General features: G+C 31.9%; 1 protein-coding gene across 6 annotated transcripts in view; it reads left to right on the forward strand.

The window, feature by feature from the left end:
* The window catches only part of ATRNL1 (attractin like 1), a 750424-nt gene that overhangs the window by 96025 nt on the left and 636957 nt on the right, over positions 1 to 17442 (forward strand). For all 6 annotated transcript variants that reach the window (XR_008999031.1, XM_036898417.2, XM_036898415.2 and 3 more), the window contains exon 9: positions 8239 to 8422. Coding sequence is in view for 5 of the 6 variants with exons in the window: in XM_036898417.2 (XP_036754312.2) it covers positions 8239 to 8422 (184 nt within the window). In the remaining variant the exon portion in view is untranslated. The remainder of the gene's footprint in view (positions 1 to 8238; positions 8423 to 17442) is intronic.

Genomic DNA, 17442 nt, shown 5'->3' on the forward strand with positions numbered 1-17442 from the left:
TAGTGAACATTTAGGTAGTGTTTTTAGGTCATAAAGCTTTTATGAATATTTGCATTCAAGTCTTTGTGTAGGCATATGCTGTCTAGTCTCTTGTGTAAGTACTAAAGAGTGGGTTTGCAGGGTTATTTGCTAATCATGTGTTTAACTTGATAAGAAACTTTCATCCTGTTTACCAAAGTGATACTGTCAGCTACAATCCACCAACAGTGAATGAGAGTTTCAATTACTTCACATCCTCACCAACGCTCAATTGTGTTAGTTTTTTTGATTTTAGCTATTCCTCTGGGACTGTAGTTTATGTGCTTGGGTTTACATCTGGACTCCCTCTTCTGTTCCATTGATCTATGGGTCTGTTCTCGTGCCAGTACCAAATTGTCTTGATTACTGTGGCTTTGTAGTAGAGCTTGAAGTTGGGGAGTGAGATCCCCCCAGCTTTATTCTTCCATCTCAGGATTGTTTTGGCTATTCAGGGTCTTTTGTAGCTTCATATGAATTTTAGAGCTATTTGCTCTAGTTCATTAAAGAGGACCATTGATATTTTGATAGGGATTGCATTGAATCTGTAGATTGCTTTAGGCAGGATGGCCATCTTGACAATATTAATTCTTCCTATCCATGAGCATGGGATATATTTCCATTTATTGGTGTCTTCTTTGATTTCTCTCATGAGTGTCTTGTAGTTTTCAGGGTATAATAGGTCTTTCATCTCCTTGGTTGGGTACATTCCTAGGTATTTTATTCTTTTTGATGCAATTGTGAATGGAATTGTTGTCCTGATTTCTCTTTGTGCTAGTTCATTGATAGTGTATAGCAATGCAACAGATTTCTATGTATTAATTTTGTATCCTGCAATTTGCTGAATTCAGTTATTACTTCTAGTAGTTTTGGAGTGGAGTCTTCAGGGTTTTTTATGTACAATATCATGTCATCTGCAAACAGGGGCAGTTTGACTTCTTCCTTACCAATCTGGATGCCTTTTAGTTGTTTGTGTTATCTGATTGCTGTGTCTAGGACCTCCAGTACTATGCTGAATATGAGTGTGGAGAGTGGGCATATTTGTTTTGTTCCAGATCTTAGAGGAAAAGCTTTCAGCTTCTTGCTGTTAAGTATGATGTTGGCTGTGGATTTGTTGTATATGGCCTTTATTATGTTGAGGGGCTTGCCCTCTATACCCATTTTGTTAAGAGTTTTTATCATGAATGGATGTTGAATTTTGTCAAATGCTTTTTCAGCATTGATTGAGATTATCATGTGATTTTTGTCCTTTTTGTTGATGTAGTGGATGATGTTGATGGATTTTTTAATATTGTACCCATCCTTGCATCCCTGAAATAAATCCCTCTTGGTCATGATGGATGATCTTTTTGATGTATTTTTGGATTCAGTTTGCTAATATTTTGTTGAGTATTTTTGCATCTATGTTCATCAGGGATATTGGTCTGTAATTTTCTTTTTTTGTTGTGTCTTCACCTGGTTTTGGTATTAGAGTAATGCTGGCCTCATAGACTGAGTTTGCAAGTATTCCCTCCTCTTCTACTTTTTAAAACTTTAAAGAGGATGGATATTAGGTCTTCACTAAATGTTTGATAAAATTCAGCGGTGAAGCCATCTGGTACAGTAGTTTTGTTCTTAGGTAGTTTTTTTATTACCAGTTCAATTTCATTGCTTGTAATTTTTCTGTTCAGATTTTCTGTTTCTTCCTGGGTCAGTCTTGGAAGGTTGTATTTTTCTAGAAAATTGTGCATATTTTCTAGGTTATCCAAATTTGTTGGCATATAATTTTTCGTAGTATTCTCTCATAATTCTTTGTGTTTCTTCGGTGTCTGTAGTGATTTTTCCTTATTCCTATTCTGTTTAATGTATGTAGACTCTCTTTTTTTTCTTAGTAAGTCTTGCTGGGGGTTTATCTATTTTGTTTATTTTCTTGAAAAACCAGCTCCTTGTTTAATTGATTCCATTGTTTTATTCTTCTCAGTTATATTTATTTCTTCTCTGATCTTTATTGTGCTCCTCTTTCTACTGACTTTGAGCCTCATTTGTTCTTCTTTTTTTAGTTTCATTAATTGTGAACTTAGACTGTTCATTTGGGATTGTTCTTCTTTCTTGAGGTAAGCCTATATAGCAATATACTTCCCTCTTAGAACAGCCTTTGCTGTGTCCCACAGATTTTAGGGAGTTGAGTTGTTTTTTTCATTTGTCTCCATTTATTGCTTGATCTCTGTTTTTATTTGGTCATTGATACATTGATTATTTAGGAGCTTGTTGTTAAGCCTCCATGTGTTTTTGGATTTTTTGTTTTCTTTGCATAATTTATTTCTAGCTTCTTACCTTTGTGGTCTGAGAGGCTGGTCGGTACAATTTCAATTCTTCTGAATTTACTGAGGCCCTTTTGTGGCCTAATATGTGATGTATTCTAGAAAACGTTCCATGTACACTTGAGAGGAATGCATATCCTGCTGCTTTTGGGTGGAGTGCTCTGTAGATGTCTGTAGGTCCATCTGTTCTAATGTGTTGTCAGTATCTCTATCTTCTTACATTTTTTGTCTGGTGGATCTGTCCTTTGGAGTGAATGGTGTGTTGAAGTCTCCTAAAATGAATGCATTGCATTCTATTTCCCCTTTTAATTCTGTTAGTATTTGTTTCACATATATAGGTGCTCCTTTGTTGGGTGCATAGATATTTATAATGGTTATATCCTCTTGTTGGACCGACCCATTTATCATTATGTAATGTCCTTCTTTGTTTCTTGTTTCTTTCTTTGTTTTGAAGTCTATTTTGTCTGATACAAGTACTGCAACTCCTGCTTTTTTCTCCATATTTTTTGCATAAAATACATTTTTCCATCCCTTCACTTTTAGTCTGTGTATGTCTTTGGGTTTGAAGTGAGTCTCTTGTAGGCAGCACATAGATGGTTCTTGTTTTTTTATCCATTCTGTAACCCACTGTCTTTTGATTGGTACATTCAGCCCATTACATTAGCATGATTATCAATAGATATGTACTTATTGTCCTTGCAGACTTCAGATTTATGGTTACCACAGGTTCAAGGGTAGTTTCATTACTATCTAACAGTCTAACTTAACTTGCTTATTATGCTATTTCAAAGATAATCTCAAGGTTTAAAAAAATTTTTTTTTCTCCTTTCTTTTTCTTCCTCCTCCACTCTTTATATATGAGGTGTCATATTCTATTATCTTTGTGTATCCCTTGATTGACTTTATGGGTAGTTGGTTTAATTTTCATTTGCTTAATAATTTATTGGTCTGCTTCTTGTACTGTGGCTTTATTTTCTCTGGTGATAGCTGTTTTGGCCTTAGAAGCACTTCTGTCTATAGTAATCCCTTTAAAATATACTGTAGAGATGGTTTGTGGGATTAAATTCCCTCAACTCTTGCTTACTGGAAATTGTTTAATCCCTGCTTCAAATTTAAGTGATAATCTTTCTGGATAGAGTATTCTTGGCTCGAGGCCCTTCTGTTTCATTGCATTAAATATATGATGCCATTCCCTTCTGGCCTGTAAAGTTTCTTCTGAGAAGTCTGTTGATAGCCTGATGGGTTTTCCTTTGTATGTGAATTTTTTTCTGTCTGTAGCTGCTTTTAATACTCTGTCCTTGTCCTTGATCTTTGCCATTTTAATTATTATGTGTCTTGGTGTTACCTTCCTCAAGTCCCTTGTGTTGGGAGATCTGTGCCCTTCCATCGCCTGAGTGACTATTTCCTTTCCCAATCTGTTTGTAATAATTCTTCTTATTCAGTGGCCAGGAATTGCCTCTTGGCAGTATGCTCTGGACATCACAGGGCTCACCATGTTGCCATTTTCTTTACAATCACAGTCCTGTGCTGGCATAGGATCAATAGTCTTACGGTACTTGTTATTCAGTATAATTTTTCATATTTTTTTCTTGTTTTTAAGCTGTTATGTCAGGTAATTAAATGCTGTCTAGATTACTAAAGTACTGTGGCTTACTAAAGAATATTTATAATATGTGAGTCATTTTAAATTTAATTTTGGCTTTTATAGTATTATCTTGAGTTATTTCATGCATTCATGTATCTGCTTTCATTACTATCTTTTCACTTTAAATAATATTTTGAGTCAATGATTCACATTTTATAAATTGGGACTATATTAGAGCACATTACTAAATTAAAAACAAAATTTATGTTATTAGATAAGAAAATACTTTTTTTGAGATGGTCAATATTTGTTACCTTGAATGGTTACTGAGAAAACTGATTTCTTGTAGTATGTACACATTTCCAAATGCAAAAATAATAATGATAATATGAATGGTAATTAATTTTACATTTCAAGCTTATACATGTATTTGAACAAAACTATTTCCTTAATTTTTCATCTGAAATTACTATACCACCTATGGGTTCCTTGATTGAAACTGCTAGTTTTACTAAATCTTGAGAAATACTGCTGTAGTATTTAAGAATACATACTTTGGTGTTATATCTGTGTAATAGCTCTTACATTTTTAAGTTTTTAAAAAATGTTTTATAAGTAGTTGAGCAAAAATGTTGAATTATCCATTATTAGTAAGGTGAACATTTTGTTTTAATTAAACTTTTTATTTTAAGATAATTATTATATTCATATATATTAGTAAGAAATAACAGAGTGATCCTGTTTACACTCTATGCAGTTTTCTTCAGCGGTAGCATTTTGCAAAGTTGTATTACCGTATCACAACCTGGATGTTGACATAGATGCAATCCATTGATCTTATTCAGATTTTCCCAGTTTTATTTGTACCCATTTCTGTTTGACTATGTGTGTATTTACCTCTGTGCAATTTTATCATGTTTCAAGTATCTACCATCACAGTCAAAATACACAGTAGTATTATCACCACAAGGATTCTTAACATTGTCCCTTTACACTACACAAGCATCTCTTCTACCTTCACTTCTCTCCCATCTCTAACCCTTGACAATTACTGATCTGTTCTCCATTTGTATAATCTTGTCATTTCAAGAATGTTATATAAATGGGCCATCTACATTTATGGTAATTTTGGTATGTTGGCATCTAAGGCTGCTATTTTACTATTTTTTTCTGTTTCCTATTTCTTGTCCCTCTGTTTCTGTTTACTTCTTGTGGGTTACTTGAACAATTTTTAGAACTACATCTTGGTTCACTTGTAATATTCTTGAGTGTATCTCTTTGTATAGATACAAAGTTTTCTTAGTGGTTTCTCTGGATTTTAAAAATATACATATGTAATTTATTACAGTCTATTGGTGCCAATGTGAAAAACCAAGTACAAATTACAAGAAGTGTATGTTCTAAATATAAATTAAAATTTTAAATATATAAAATAATAGAATGAAATAATGTTACACAGAAACAGATCAGAATATTTTGAATCCTAAATGTACATCTACTGAAACATTTTACTACTTTAAGTGATGTGTGAAATCCCTGCTTACATTATATCCCTTTACCTTTCCCATTTTAAAATATCGTCTATTTTTAGTATCAGATGCTGTTATCACTTTTTTCCTTCATCACTTGTGATTTATAAACCTCATAGAGAAGGAGAGTCTGCTGTGTGTTACTCGTTTCTCTTCTCTTTGTTGTTCTTTTGTGATGCTCCAAGAGTTCTTCTTTTATCACTTCATTTGTGTCTCAGAAATTTCCTTTAGCCTTTCTTTAAGGAGATGACCACTCATTTCAGTCTTACAGGTTTTATCTTTTGCCTAAGAGTCTTTTTCTCCCTTTAATTTCTGAAGGATATTTTTGCCAGAAGTTCAACTCATGCCTGGCAGTAATTGTTTTTCAGCCCTTGAAAATGTGCTCCTTTGTTCAGGCATGCATAGTTTCAGATGAGAAATCCACTGTTGTTCAAATTGATGTTTCTCTATAGGTACTGTGTCATTTCTGTTTTGCTGCTTTCAAGATCTTTTTTCTTTGTCTTTTGCTTTTAGAATTAATTAGTTTAATTGTGTCTTGTCATCCAGAGTTGTCCTTGAGACTCCGATTCAGTTTGGGGAGGAAAAAGCCTACCTGAGTTGCCTTTCATTACTAGTCTGGGGGTTGAGAAATGCTGGGCCTGTAACCTTCTTCAGTTGGGTGAAGGGTCATGAGACACCTACCCTTTAGTCCTGGAGTCCTTCACTAGTCTGCCTTCCTCTGCATTTATGCCTTCAGGTTTCTCCTTTGGTTGAGTCTTGTACTATTTCTATTAGTACTTAGAGTGTCTTGTTGTATTTATTAGGGGGAAAAGGGAGACTGAGTCTATATCATCTTGTCCCACTTATTACTTTTAAATTTTTGGTGTGTTACCTAATTTTTCTAACTCTAAATTTCCTCAGCTGTAAAGAACGGATAGCAATAGTAAACCTTTCAAAGGGTTATTATAAATGAAATAATGAGGTACTTTCTGAGACAAAGTGTATGCTTTTTAATAGATAATGATGTTACAGTTGATGGCAGTTTATTTATTGCATCATTGTTCTTAGGAACAAATTGAAACCACAATGTAGAGTTATTTAAATAAGTTCTGTGTTATCAATACAATGGTATCTAGCTGTCAAAAAATAATAAGTGGGACATCAAAGATGTCCCAAATCTTTTGTTAAGTGAAAAAATAGTTGTAAAATAGCATGATTTTTATGGTATGTATGTAAGTACATTCATATAGGTCATTTATAGGTGTTTTATATATGTGTAATAAAATATTTAGAACTATCGTTTGAAAATAGTTTGAATATAACAAATTGTAAAAGCAAAAACCTCTAGATAATGGGCTGGGAAGAAGGTAACATACATTTTTACATTATACACCTCTTCATTGCTATAATATTTTTTGGTAAGAGAATATTAATCTTTATAAAAGCATAAATAAAAATATGAAAAGCCTTCAGTTTGGCTATGTATGTATGGTTTTAATAAGTCGTTAAGTAATAATTCAATTTATTTCCAATGTTATTACTAACTTCATTCTTTGGAAATTATCTCCCAAATGTAAAGCCCATTAGTTACAAGAGTACTCTGAGATTTCTTTACATATGGATAGTTTATTCAAAGCAAAATCGACTTAAATTTTGATACTTCTATGTTTTCGACCATTGAAGTGTCACTTTCTTCCCTACTTTAGAATTGTGTGTGAAAAAATTTTAAGCATTATATTTATTTTCTATTACCTGATTTGAGTATTTTTAATGATCTGTTTAGGATGCCAAAGTTTAGATGAGCATTTTGAGGGAAGATGGAGGTGTGGTCTGGATGGATATTTAAAGACTAATGACTGGTTTCCATTTATTTGATCTTTAAACCTGATTTTTTTGGACCAAGAATGTGTATCTCTTTTAAATCTGTATATTCTTATAAGCATGTCTTGCATATGATTGGTGGTTGTATCAGTGCAGTAGGAAATGAGTCTCTTCTAGATGTATCAACAGGATGGGATTTAATAAAGGGAGTTCATTACAAAAGTGCTGGAGACACCAAAACAAGGAGATTACTCAGAGATTGGACGCTGTTAACAGGCAGGCTGGAGCTTGTGACCAAACTGAACTACTGTAGGTGCGCCTGCTGCTGTTAGCACAGAACCACCACCTAACTTCCATAGTTACCTGCCTGGTTCTGCCGCTAGAGGTGGAAACAGAGTGCCTTTCTTCCTTTTGCTTTCTAATCTCACCAGAACTTGCACTGTGGACCCTAACAGTAACACAGCTATCAAGGGAGTGTTGGAAATTTAGGTTTTAAGTTTTCATCAGCAATGCAAAGAACTCTATAGAAGGGAAAATGGGACTCATAACCAAGAGATAAATGACCAGCACAGTACTAAAAACTTTTAAGGGCAGGGATCATAGCTTTTTCATCTTTGTATTATTGGTGATGAATTCAGAGTATGTCACTTTTAAGTTCTTATAAGCTATTTGTTAAATCCTTTTTTTTTTTTTTTGGTTATCTATAAAAAAAGAAATGTATATGAGATCAAAGTTTTCCTTTTTCTATTACACATACAAAATTTTGGCATTTTCAATGTTTCAGAGTTTTATTTAAACTACAGAAAAACCATTCTTACTCACCTTTAGCTACTAGCATCTAACATAGTAACTAGCACATACTTATTAATTGTTTCTTGATTAATTAATATTAGGTATACTTTACTCATAAAAATGTGATGTTAGAATTTAATTGTTGGTAGTTTGGTGATATATTAGTTATATTTTAAATACTACTTCAAGTTCATGATTTGTCTTTTTTCTCTTATAGCATCAAACACTTGGCTTGTTCCAGAAACTAAAGGAGCCATTGTTCAAGGTGGATATGGCCATACCAGTGTGTATGACGAAATAACAAAATCCATTTATGTTCATGGAGGCTATAAAGCATTACCAGGCAATAAATACGGATTGGTAGATGATCTGTATAAGTATGAAGTTAACACTAAGACTTGGTGAGTAAATTGGGCAGAAGTATGATAAGAAAATTTGTTACTGTTATATTTTGTTTGTTTAATAGTGGTGTTTATTAAATGTTTTCAGGGAGATAGTCTCAGCGTCTTTCCATCTTTATTTCAACTAATGATATTCGATTACATAGCAAAGACATAAAATAACACATTTTCTATGTACCCATTATTACTGTAAATGACTGACTTTGAAATGGTTTCTTATCCCGTGGATACATTTATTCAACGTGCATTACTTACCTGTGCTGAGATTATGTTCCATTCAGATGAGCAAGTTTGCTTACCAGTATAACTTTGAGCTTTAATATTATCTGTCCTGGGATTTGTTCTTCTTTATATTCATATTTTATTGTCATTTGAAAATTTTAAAAGCATTTCTTCAATTTTATCATCTAATTTCTTGTGAAATATAAAGCTTATGGCACTCAGGTAAATTTTCCTTTTTTGTTGTTATAAACAGTGCTACATCATACATCTTACTCTGGTTTTCTCATATGCAAGAGTTTCTCTAGGGTATATACTTGCGAATGAAATTGCTGTGTCTGAGAATATCCACTCCTTAACTTTGCTACATGTTTCCTAATTGCATTTCAAGTCACTGTGGCAATGTGTACTTCTGCAAGCAAGCTATGAGTGTCCCCTCTTTTTCATATTCCCACCAATGCTTGGAAATTGAGAGGATATTTTCCTTTTGTCTGTTCAGTGGATGCAAATGGTATCTTACTGATATTTCAATGTACGTACACTGATTACGATTGTGAAAAGCATCTTTTTATGTGTTCATTTGTCATTCATGTTTTTTGTTTAGTGAATTGCCTATTAATAACCATAGTATTTTCCCTATATTTGAATGTTATTAAATTTTCATTTATGTATATTCCTAGTTATATAACTTTTAAAATAGAATTTTTGTTGTACTCATTTCCCTTTTTAAAACCTGGGAAATGGCTCTTTTGTTGTTTTAAGACACTATTCATTCTTTTAAACTTTTTGCATAAAGTTACTTTATGTGTTTAAATGTAACAGTTTCCCACCAAATTGTAGTTTGTCCTATCCTCTTTACTTTCAAACATATATTCTAATTTTTACTTTATTTGAAACAAGAAAGATGGAATTAAAAAAAGTAACAGTTTTCTTTTTGGTGATTTTGTTGGTTTTCATTTTTTTAGTCTTAAAAATATAGTACTATTCTTTATATTTTTTAATGAATATTAAAATAAAAATTTTTTCTTTTCTGTAATAATATAATTTATGCATTGAATTTTATTTCCTATCTTAATATTTATAACATATTTTGAAGTGATTTGACTCTGCTATGATATAGTGATTAAGGCACTATCAATCTGCTTAACATTTTTTGCATGTATTAGATATTGTATCATGCCAAAAAATGAAAAGATAACTGCTTCTGCATGGAACAGGGAACATAGCTCAAAAGAATAATAATGAGTATAGCAATACTCAAGGGAGGGGCTTAATGAAAGTGAATTGCTAAGAGAACCATGGATAACATTGGATACTTGTCTCTTAGGATAATTTAATAAAGTAATTTGTAAATTATTTTGGATACCTCAGTAGAAATACATTATAATATCTATGTTGTTTCAGTATTTTACTGGATTCAACATTTTTAAAAAAATCAGTAAAATCATCAGTAAGCATAAAATGATATATCTTTTTCTTAAGTTTGTAGCATTCTTAAAGTTTTGATGCCTTTTGATTTAATTTTCATGTTTGCTATTATATGTAGATTATAGTATTATCAAGTATGTCAAATAAGATGTAGTTTAAAAATGTCACTATTATGGGTCCTTTGTAGACTAATTTAAAATTTCTACCACCTTGGAACTGGCTTCATTTTTTAGTAGGTATTGTAGGCTACTTTGTTGAGATATTACTAAATGTGTGTTTGGAAGAAGTCTTTTTAAATGGTGGAATGGATTATTTTAGACTATTGTTTCCAGATGGAAAAATTAGGAATTACATCTCAGAAAAATTAAGAACTGCATCTTGTTAAGGTATCAGAAAACTGTCAAGAAAGTAAGAGTTTGTGGGTCAGGATCTAGGAGAGGTAGAATGTCAAGTGATGTAAGATTGGCATTTTGTGCAACTTTTATCCTTGAAACAATAATAAATCCTGAAAACTGTATGAAAAACTGAGTATCAGTAGTCAACATAGAGCACCAAATTGGATTTCCAAGTATGCCACAGAAGAGGGGCTTGATACACACTTAAAGATTTAGTTTAGTACCTGAAGTTCTAAACTTACTAGTGAGGATAAGCTCATCTTTGAATCATCACAGTCTTTATTGGATTATAGTGATTGGCCCATAGCCCAGCCATCTGGCAGAGCAAAAGTAAATCCTACCTTGAGGAAGATAACATCATACAGAACCTCAAATTATTTCTTTGTTGTATCATATGCAGTATCTGGTACAAAATAAAGAAATAACAAGGTTTAGCAAAAGACAAAGCAGGGGAAAAAAACAGCCATTAGCAACATACCTTTAGTGTAATGGTGTTTTCAGACAGAAACTTTAAAATAATTAGTATTCTATGATCAAGGAATTAAAATATAAGGAAGAAAATATTAGCGGACAATTTGAAACTTTTATTAAAGAATCAAATGAAAATTATAGATATGAAAAATAAGTGAATTAAGAATTCGTTAGATGGATTTAACAGCATGTTAGACACAGCTGAGGAGGGAATTAATGAAATGAAAGGTCATAAAGAAATATGGAGACTGAAATAAAGAAACACAAAGGATGAAAAATAAAGACATGTATGGATCATGTTTAAATAGCCTAACGTGCAGCTAACTGAAGTCCAGAAGAGGAGTGAGAAAATAATGTAGAGCACTATTTGAAGTCTAAATGACTGAGGATCTTCAATAATGGTAAAAGACATCAAGTACAAATTGAAGAGGTTCCATGAATACAGAGGGGATAAATACAAATAAACTTACATTTAGGAACACCATACTAAAACTGATGAAAACTCAAAAATGAAGAGAAAAATTTATTAATAATTGAGGATTTATATTGTAATAATTAGGTAACAAAAAAAAGTAAAACAGTGTGTATATTATGAACTAAAAGGGGAAAATGAGAATACTTCTTAATGGCTTTGGAAGAGGAAAGGAATGGTAAGGGAACAAAATACGGTTGGGACAAATATAAAGGAAGTAATAAGTGGTGTTTAACTCCAAATATTTAAATAATTACACTAAATGTAAGGGAATAAATATTCCAATTACATTAAATGTAAGAGACTAAATATGCCCATCAAAAGCTAAGGACTTTTGAGCTGGGTATTAAAAAAAAAAAAACCTAGCCATATGATGCTTAAAAAAGATACAGAAGTATAAAAGTATGTAGAAAAGTTGAAAGTAAAAAGATGTAAGAAAGATATGTTATGCCATTACTAAACAAGAGAAAGTTGGTATAGCTATACTAATCAGACAAGTAAACATTTGTTCGGCATCTACTTGGAACATACAACAGTTCAGAGAGTATAGGTACCTTATAACACTATGTTAAGTAAAGCAGAAGTTGATAGATTAGAGGGGGACAGATCATAGTGGGATATTTTTAAGCATTTGTTTTGGTAACAATACAAGGGGACTAAAAAAACAAGTGAATATATAAAAAATTTGAACAGGACAATAAATAGTTTTGTGTTCTGTGACATTTGAGAACATATTATCTTAAGAATGCACAATGAATATACATCGTTTTCAAGTACATATGGAACATTTAATAAAATTTACCATAAGCTGGGTTTTAGTGCAAGTCTCAATTAATTTTAAAAAGATTGAAATCATACAAGGTAATTGACCACAGTGAAATGAACACAAAAGTAAATAGAAAAACCTTAAACTGTCAGGAATTAAACTCCTTAAAACTAATTGGCAAGGAAATTTACAAAATGTTAGATAATATTTTGTACTAAATGATAACACATTAGAATGTGTATGATGCTGCCAAGAGGGACATTTATAACTTAAAATGCATTAATTAGAAAAGATTTTGAAAGTACTGAAAATTAGTGGTTTAAACAACCTCAAAAGGTTAAAAAACCCAGGGAATTAATTCTAAAAAAGGATAAAGTCAATAAAGGTAGGAAAAAGGAAGATAATACGAGATTGAGCATAAATTAATCAAAATGGAAAAAAATATACGATAGAGATGATCTACAAATTTGGTTGTTTGTAAAGAGTAATAAAGAGATGAATCCCCACCCAGACTTAAAAACAAATATTATATTCTCATAACCAGTATCAAGAGTGAAAAATGACATCAGTACAGAACCTACAGAAATTAAATGATAATCACTGCATATGATGAGTAACTGTATGAGAGTAAATTAAAGAAGCAAATGATCCATATCAAATTACTAGAAAAATTAAACTTTCCAGAATTGACACAAGAAAAGATAGAATAATGAAATGATTTTTTATCAGACAAGCAGAATCTAATTGGAGTACTGCTCTCTTAAGAAACAAACATACAACAAACAAAACAAGACCAAAAACGGTCCCGGCCAAGATCACTTTACTGGTGAATTTCTCCAGACATTTTAAGAAGTGAATCTTTAAGGAACAAAACCACCAATGCTTCACAAGCTTTGAGAGAACAAAATAATTATCTTGAAATTTTTGGGGCTAACATAACCTTGATACAAAAATAAAAAAAAAGATATTATATTACAGATAAGGAAGATTATAACATTTTTTCATGAATATAGATACAAAAAAAATCAGCTGAATTCACCTATTTATGAAAAAGGATGATATTCATGCTCATCCTAAGAATATAAGGTTAATTAAAAATTCATAAACTCAGTGTAATACAGTAAAAGAATAAAGAAGTAAAGCCACATAATCTTCTCAAAAGATGCAGAGAAAAGTTTATTATTTATATTATTGTAATAAAGTTGATATACAATATTATGTTAGTTTGAGAAAAGTTTAGATAAAATTTAACATTCATGATATAAATTCTAGTAAACTAGGAATAGAAACAAACTATTCATGTGGTAAGAGGTACAAAGAGGAAAACTTTATCACAAACAGTATAGTGTAATTAGAAGTTTTTCCTTATAAGATAAGGCATGAATATAGGCGCCCACTATCGCCATTTATATTCAGCATTTAATTGTAATTTCCAGCCAGTGCAATAAGGCAATTAAAATAAAGTAACAAAATATAAATCGTATATGAGTTACAGGTTGCTAGACATAAGGTCAATATAAAAAAATCAAGTGTGATTCTGTATAACAGGAACAAATAGGTGATAATTTAAAAGCAATACGATTTATGTATAAGAACATCAATAACCTGAGCAGTAATGCAATGACATATATGCAGTATCTTTACACACACAAAAATATAAAACCTTATTGTGAGAAATTGAAGATCTTATTAAATTGAGGATACAGTATGACAATTGATTGAAAAACTCAGTATTGTAGAGATGTCTCTTCTGCCCAAATTGATCTGTCGATTTAACATAATCCCCAATAAAATTGCAACAAGTATATTTCTTTTAGAAATTGATATGCCTATTCTAAACTTTATGAAAATCCAAAGGACCAATCATAGCTAAAACAAGCTTTGAGAAGAACAAAGCTGAGGAATCCTCTACCAGATCTCATGTCTTTGAAGGAAGAGTAATTGTTACTTAGGGAAATAGACCCGTGCAACAAACTGGAATTCCACAGACAAACCTACACATTAATGGTCCCTTAATTTATGACAAAGTTGGTGCTACAGAGACTTCTTTTAACAAATTACTCTGGCTAACTGGATATACAATTGAAAAATATGAATTTTGAGGCCTACTTCACACCATCTGTCCCTACTTTACACAAAAATCAGTTTCAGATCAGTTGTAGATCTAGATGTGGAAGGTAAAATAATAAATGTTGTAGAAGATAACAGAGACAAATACCTTCATATCCATTGGTTAAGAAATATTTTTAAAATAGGATTTTAAATAGTACTCTTGGGAAAGGAAAAATTATAAACTGAACTATATATATATATACCTAAAAATATCAATAAGGTAAAAAAGACAAGCTGTATTGTGGGTGATATTTGTAACACATAAAGCCAATAAAGGACTCTATTCCTGAAAATTTAGAGAAGTACTACAAATCAATAAGAAAACATCAGATAACTCAACAGAAAATGGGCAGGAGACTTGAACAGATAATTCACAAAAAAGGTGACCCAAAAGGTCAAAACACCAAGATACATATTAGAAGGTACGTAACTTTATTAGTCACTAGGGCAATTCAGATTAAGACGGCATTGAAATACTACCACTTACATCCACTTCCTTGGCTAAAATTCATAAGACTGCTAATACCAACTGTGTGTAAACTAGTAGGAGCACTCTGAAAAGGCTTTCGGCAGATTCTGTTAAATTTGAATACACTCAAGCTCACGTATGTAACATATATATCCTATGAAAGTTATGCTAGTTATATATCCAACAAATGCATATATGTGTGCACTACAGTCATACAGAGGAATGTTAGTGAGAAGTTGTATTTGTAATAGTCAGTAAGTGGAAACAAATGAAGTATCCATCCAAGAGTTCAAATGAATAAATTAATTGTATATTCATACAACGGAATGGTAAATACTGATGAAAGGATTATCTCTGCATGCATTCATGCAGCTGTATCTCACCAAAATAATGTTGGCTAAAAGAAGCCACACACAAAAGAATATATAACATATGATTCTATTTATATAAAGTTCAGCACTAGGAAAAACTAATCTATGGTCATTGAAGTTATTACAGGGATCATCTCAGGCTGGGAAGAATTGAGTAGTGATTGGGATGGGCAATAGGGAAACTTCCGGAGTGGTTGCACATAAGGGTACAGTTCCACTTTGTGATAACTCATTGGACTGTACCCCTGAGATTTGTGTACTTTTTGGTATATGTTATTAAGAGCTTATTTAAAAGGAGAAATCTGTGTTTGACTCTTCAAGTTTAATACTATATGCTAACAGTTTATGATTATTTGGAATAATAAAAGAGGGTTGATTTTTAATGTATGGTTACCAAAATACATTTTTTTTGCCATTGTTGGAAAAGGATTGAGACATAAAAGTTCAGATATGCCCAGAGCCATTGCTGCTACCCTGCTACTTCAGGACTAGTTTACTCTGGTTTCTTTATATTTAAAGAATAAGAAAGAACAAATATTTTGTATTTATGGAAAATCCCATTTCTTAAAAATGATTGCTTTTATGTTGTTAGGATGTTTTATTAATTGATATTATGTTTTGCTAAGAGACTTTGCTGTAATGATTTTGAGTACTACGGCCCTGTGGTCTTGATTTATCAGCCTTGTTAAATGAGGTCTCTCATAATATTCTTTGCACATATGTATCTGTGGAGCTTGCAGTTGGAGCCTACACCTTCATTGTTATTTTCTGTCATGGCTTTTCTGTGATAGTAGAGACCTCAGATTTTCCTGGCCTATTGTTGAGGTCCTTTCCTCTATTGTTCCTTTAACCTGTGAAAAAGTGTAGTAAGTTTAAATGCATAAGGAACATATTAAATATTGTCATTTACAACTTACAGCTGTATTATCAACTTGGCAATTTTTTCCCCATTTTTTTCAAGTGAGAGAAAAAATATTTCAACTGTACTTCTAAAAATTTTTAAAAAGATAAGTAGTGAGTCTAAAGATAATGCTTTTGTGGTATTATATAAATTCTGTACTTTTAAAGAAATCTGAAATCACACATACTTATATTTTCATAATGGTGTCATGAAATGAATTCTGGTTACATGAAATGATTTCTTCTAGCTTCTTAAGTTTAATATAATGGGGGTGATTTTGCAGAAAAGTGCTCAAAGCTCTATTATTAAATTATTGAGGTTTATGATTTCCCTAACATTTAGCTATCAGACGTTTTAGAAAGTGATACAGGACAATTTTGTTAATATTTTATTAGTTAACTTACATTTTTGTAAATACTAATGAACATGCTATTCGTGGTATTTGTCCTTGCTTATAGCTCTGCGTAATGAATATCTGAAATCTTTTCAATGAAAATTGTCGATTCTATGTCAAGTACTGTGTTGGGAATAATCCTAAGATGTTCTTGGTAAGGGAGACAAATGATTAAAAATTTTATGACACATGTATGTATCATTTTTTTTTGCCTGTAAAATAACCATTTATTTAATATTTTTAAAAAAACTCCAGTGATAAATGTCCATTACCGATGGGAGATAATAGAAATACATATATAATAAGTAGTACAGCAGAGAGATTTATTAAAGTGAACATAAAATATTTGTGTGGGAAAAAAGATTCTTGTCTTTATAAACATCATGATATGTCATGAAATTCTCAGAATTTTGGAATGTCTGGTTAAAACCACATATTGATAATTTAAAAAAATACTTCTCTGTGTAGCTTTACGTTTTAGGTAATTTTGAGATGTGCAATACTTATCTTTTTTTCTAGTGCTCTTTTATAAACAAAGAATTTATCCTCTCACACTCTGATAGGCTAGAAGTCTGAAATCAAGGTGGCTGTCAGGGCGATGCTCCCTCCAGAGGCTCTAGGGAGTCCTTTCTTGCCTTTCTGAACATCTGGTGACTCCTGGTAATTCTGGGCGTTCTATGGTCGTATGTTGCAGCCATCACTCCAGTCTCTGCCTGTCTTCACATGGCCTTCTTGTGTGTTCGAGTCTTTGCATGGCCTCCTTATTAGGATACCAGTCATTAGATTTTAGGCCCCCCCTAATCTAGTAAAACCGCATTTTAATTTAGCTAATTACTTCAGCAAAGACCTTATTTCCAGATATGGTCATATTTTTGGAATGTTTTTTTGAGGAAGGCTTGAATTTGGGGGGGATACTGTTTAACGAGCACATTCTCTTTTTTATGTGTTTTTTTCTTTATGGCTTGATATATAAAGGTACAACTGATTTTATGGTACTTACATATCTAATGACTTGCTGTATT

This window comes from Manis pentadactyla, chromosome 8 (assembly GCF_030020395.1).
Source record: "Manis pentadactyla isolate mManPen7 chromosome 8, mManPen7.hap1, whole genome shotgun sequence".
NCBI lineage: Eukaryota > Metazoa > Chordata > Mammalia > Pholidota > Manidae > Manis > Manis pentadactyla.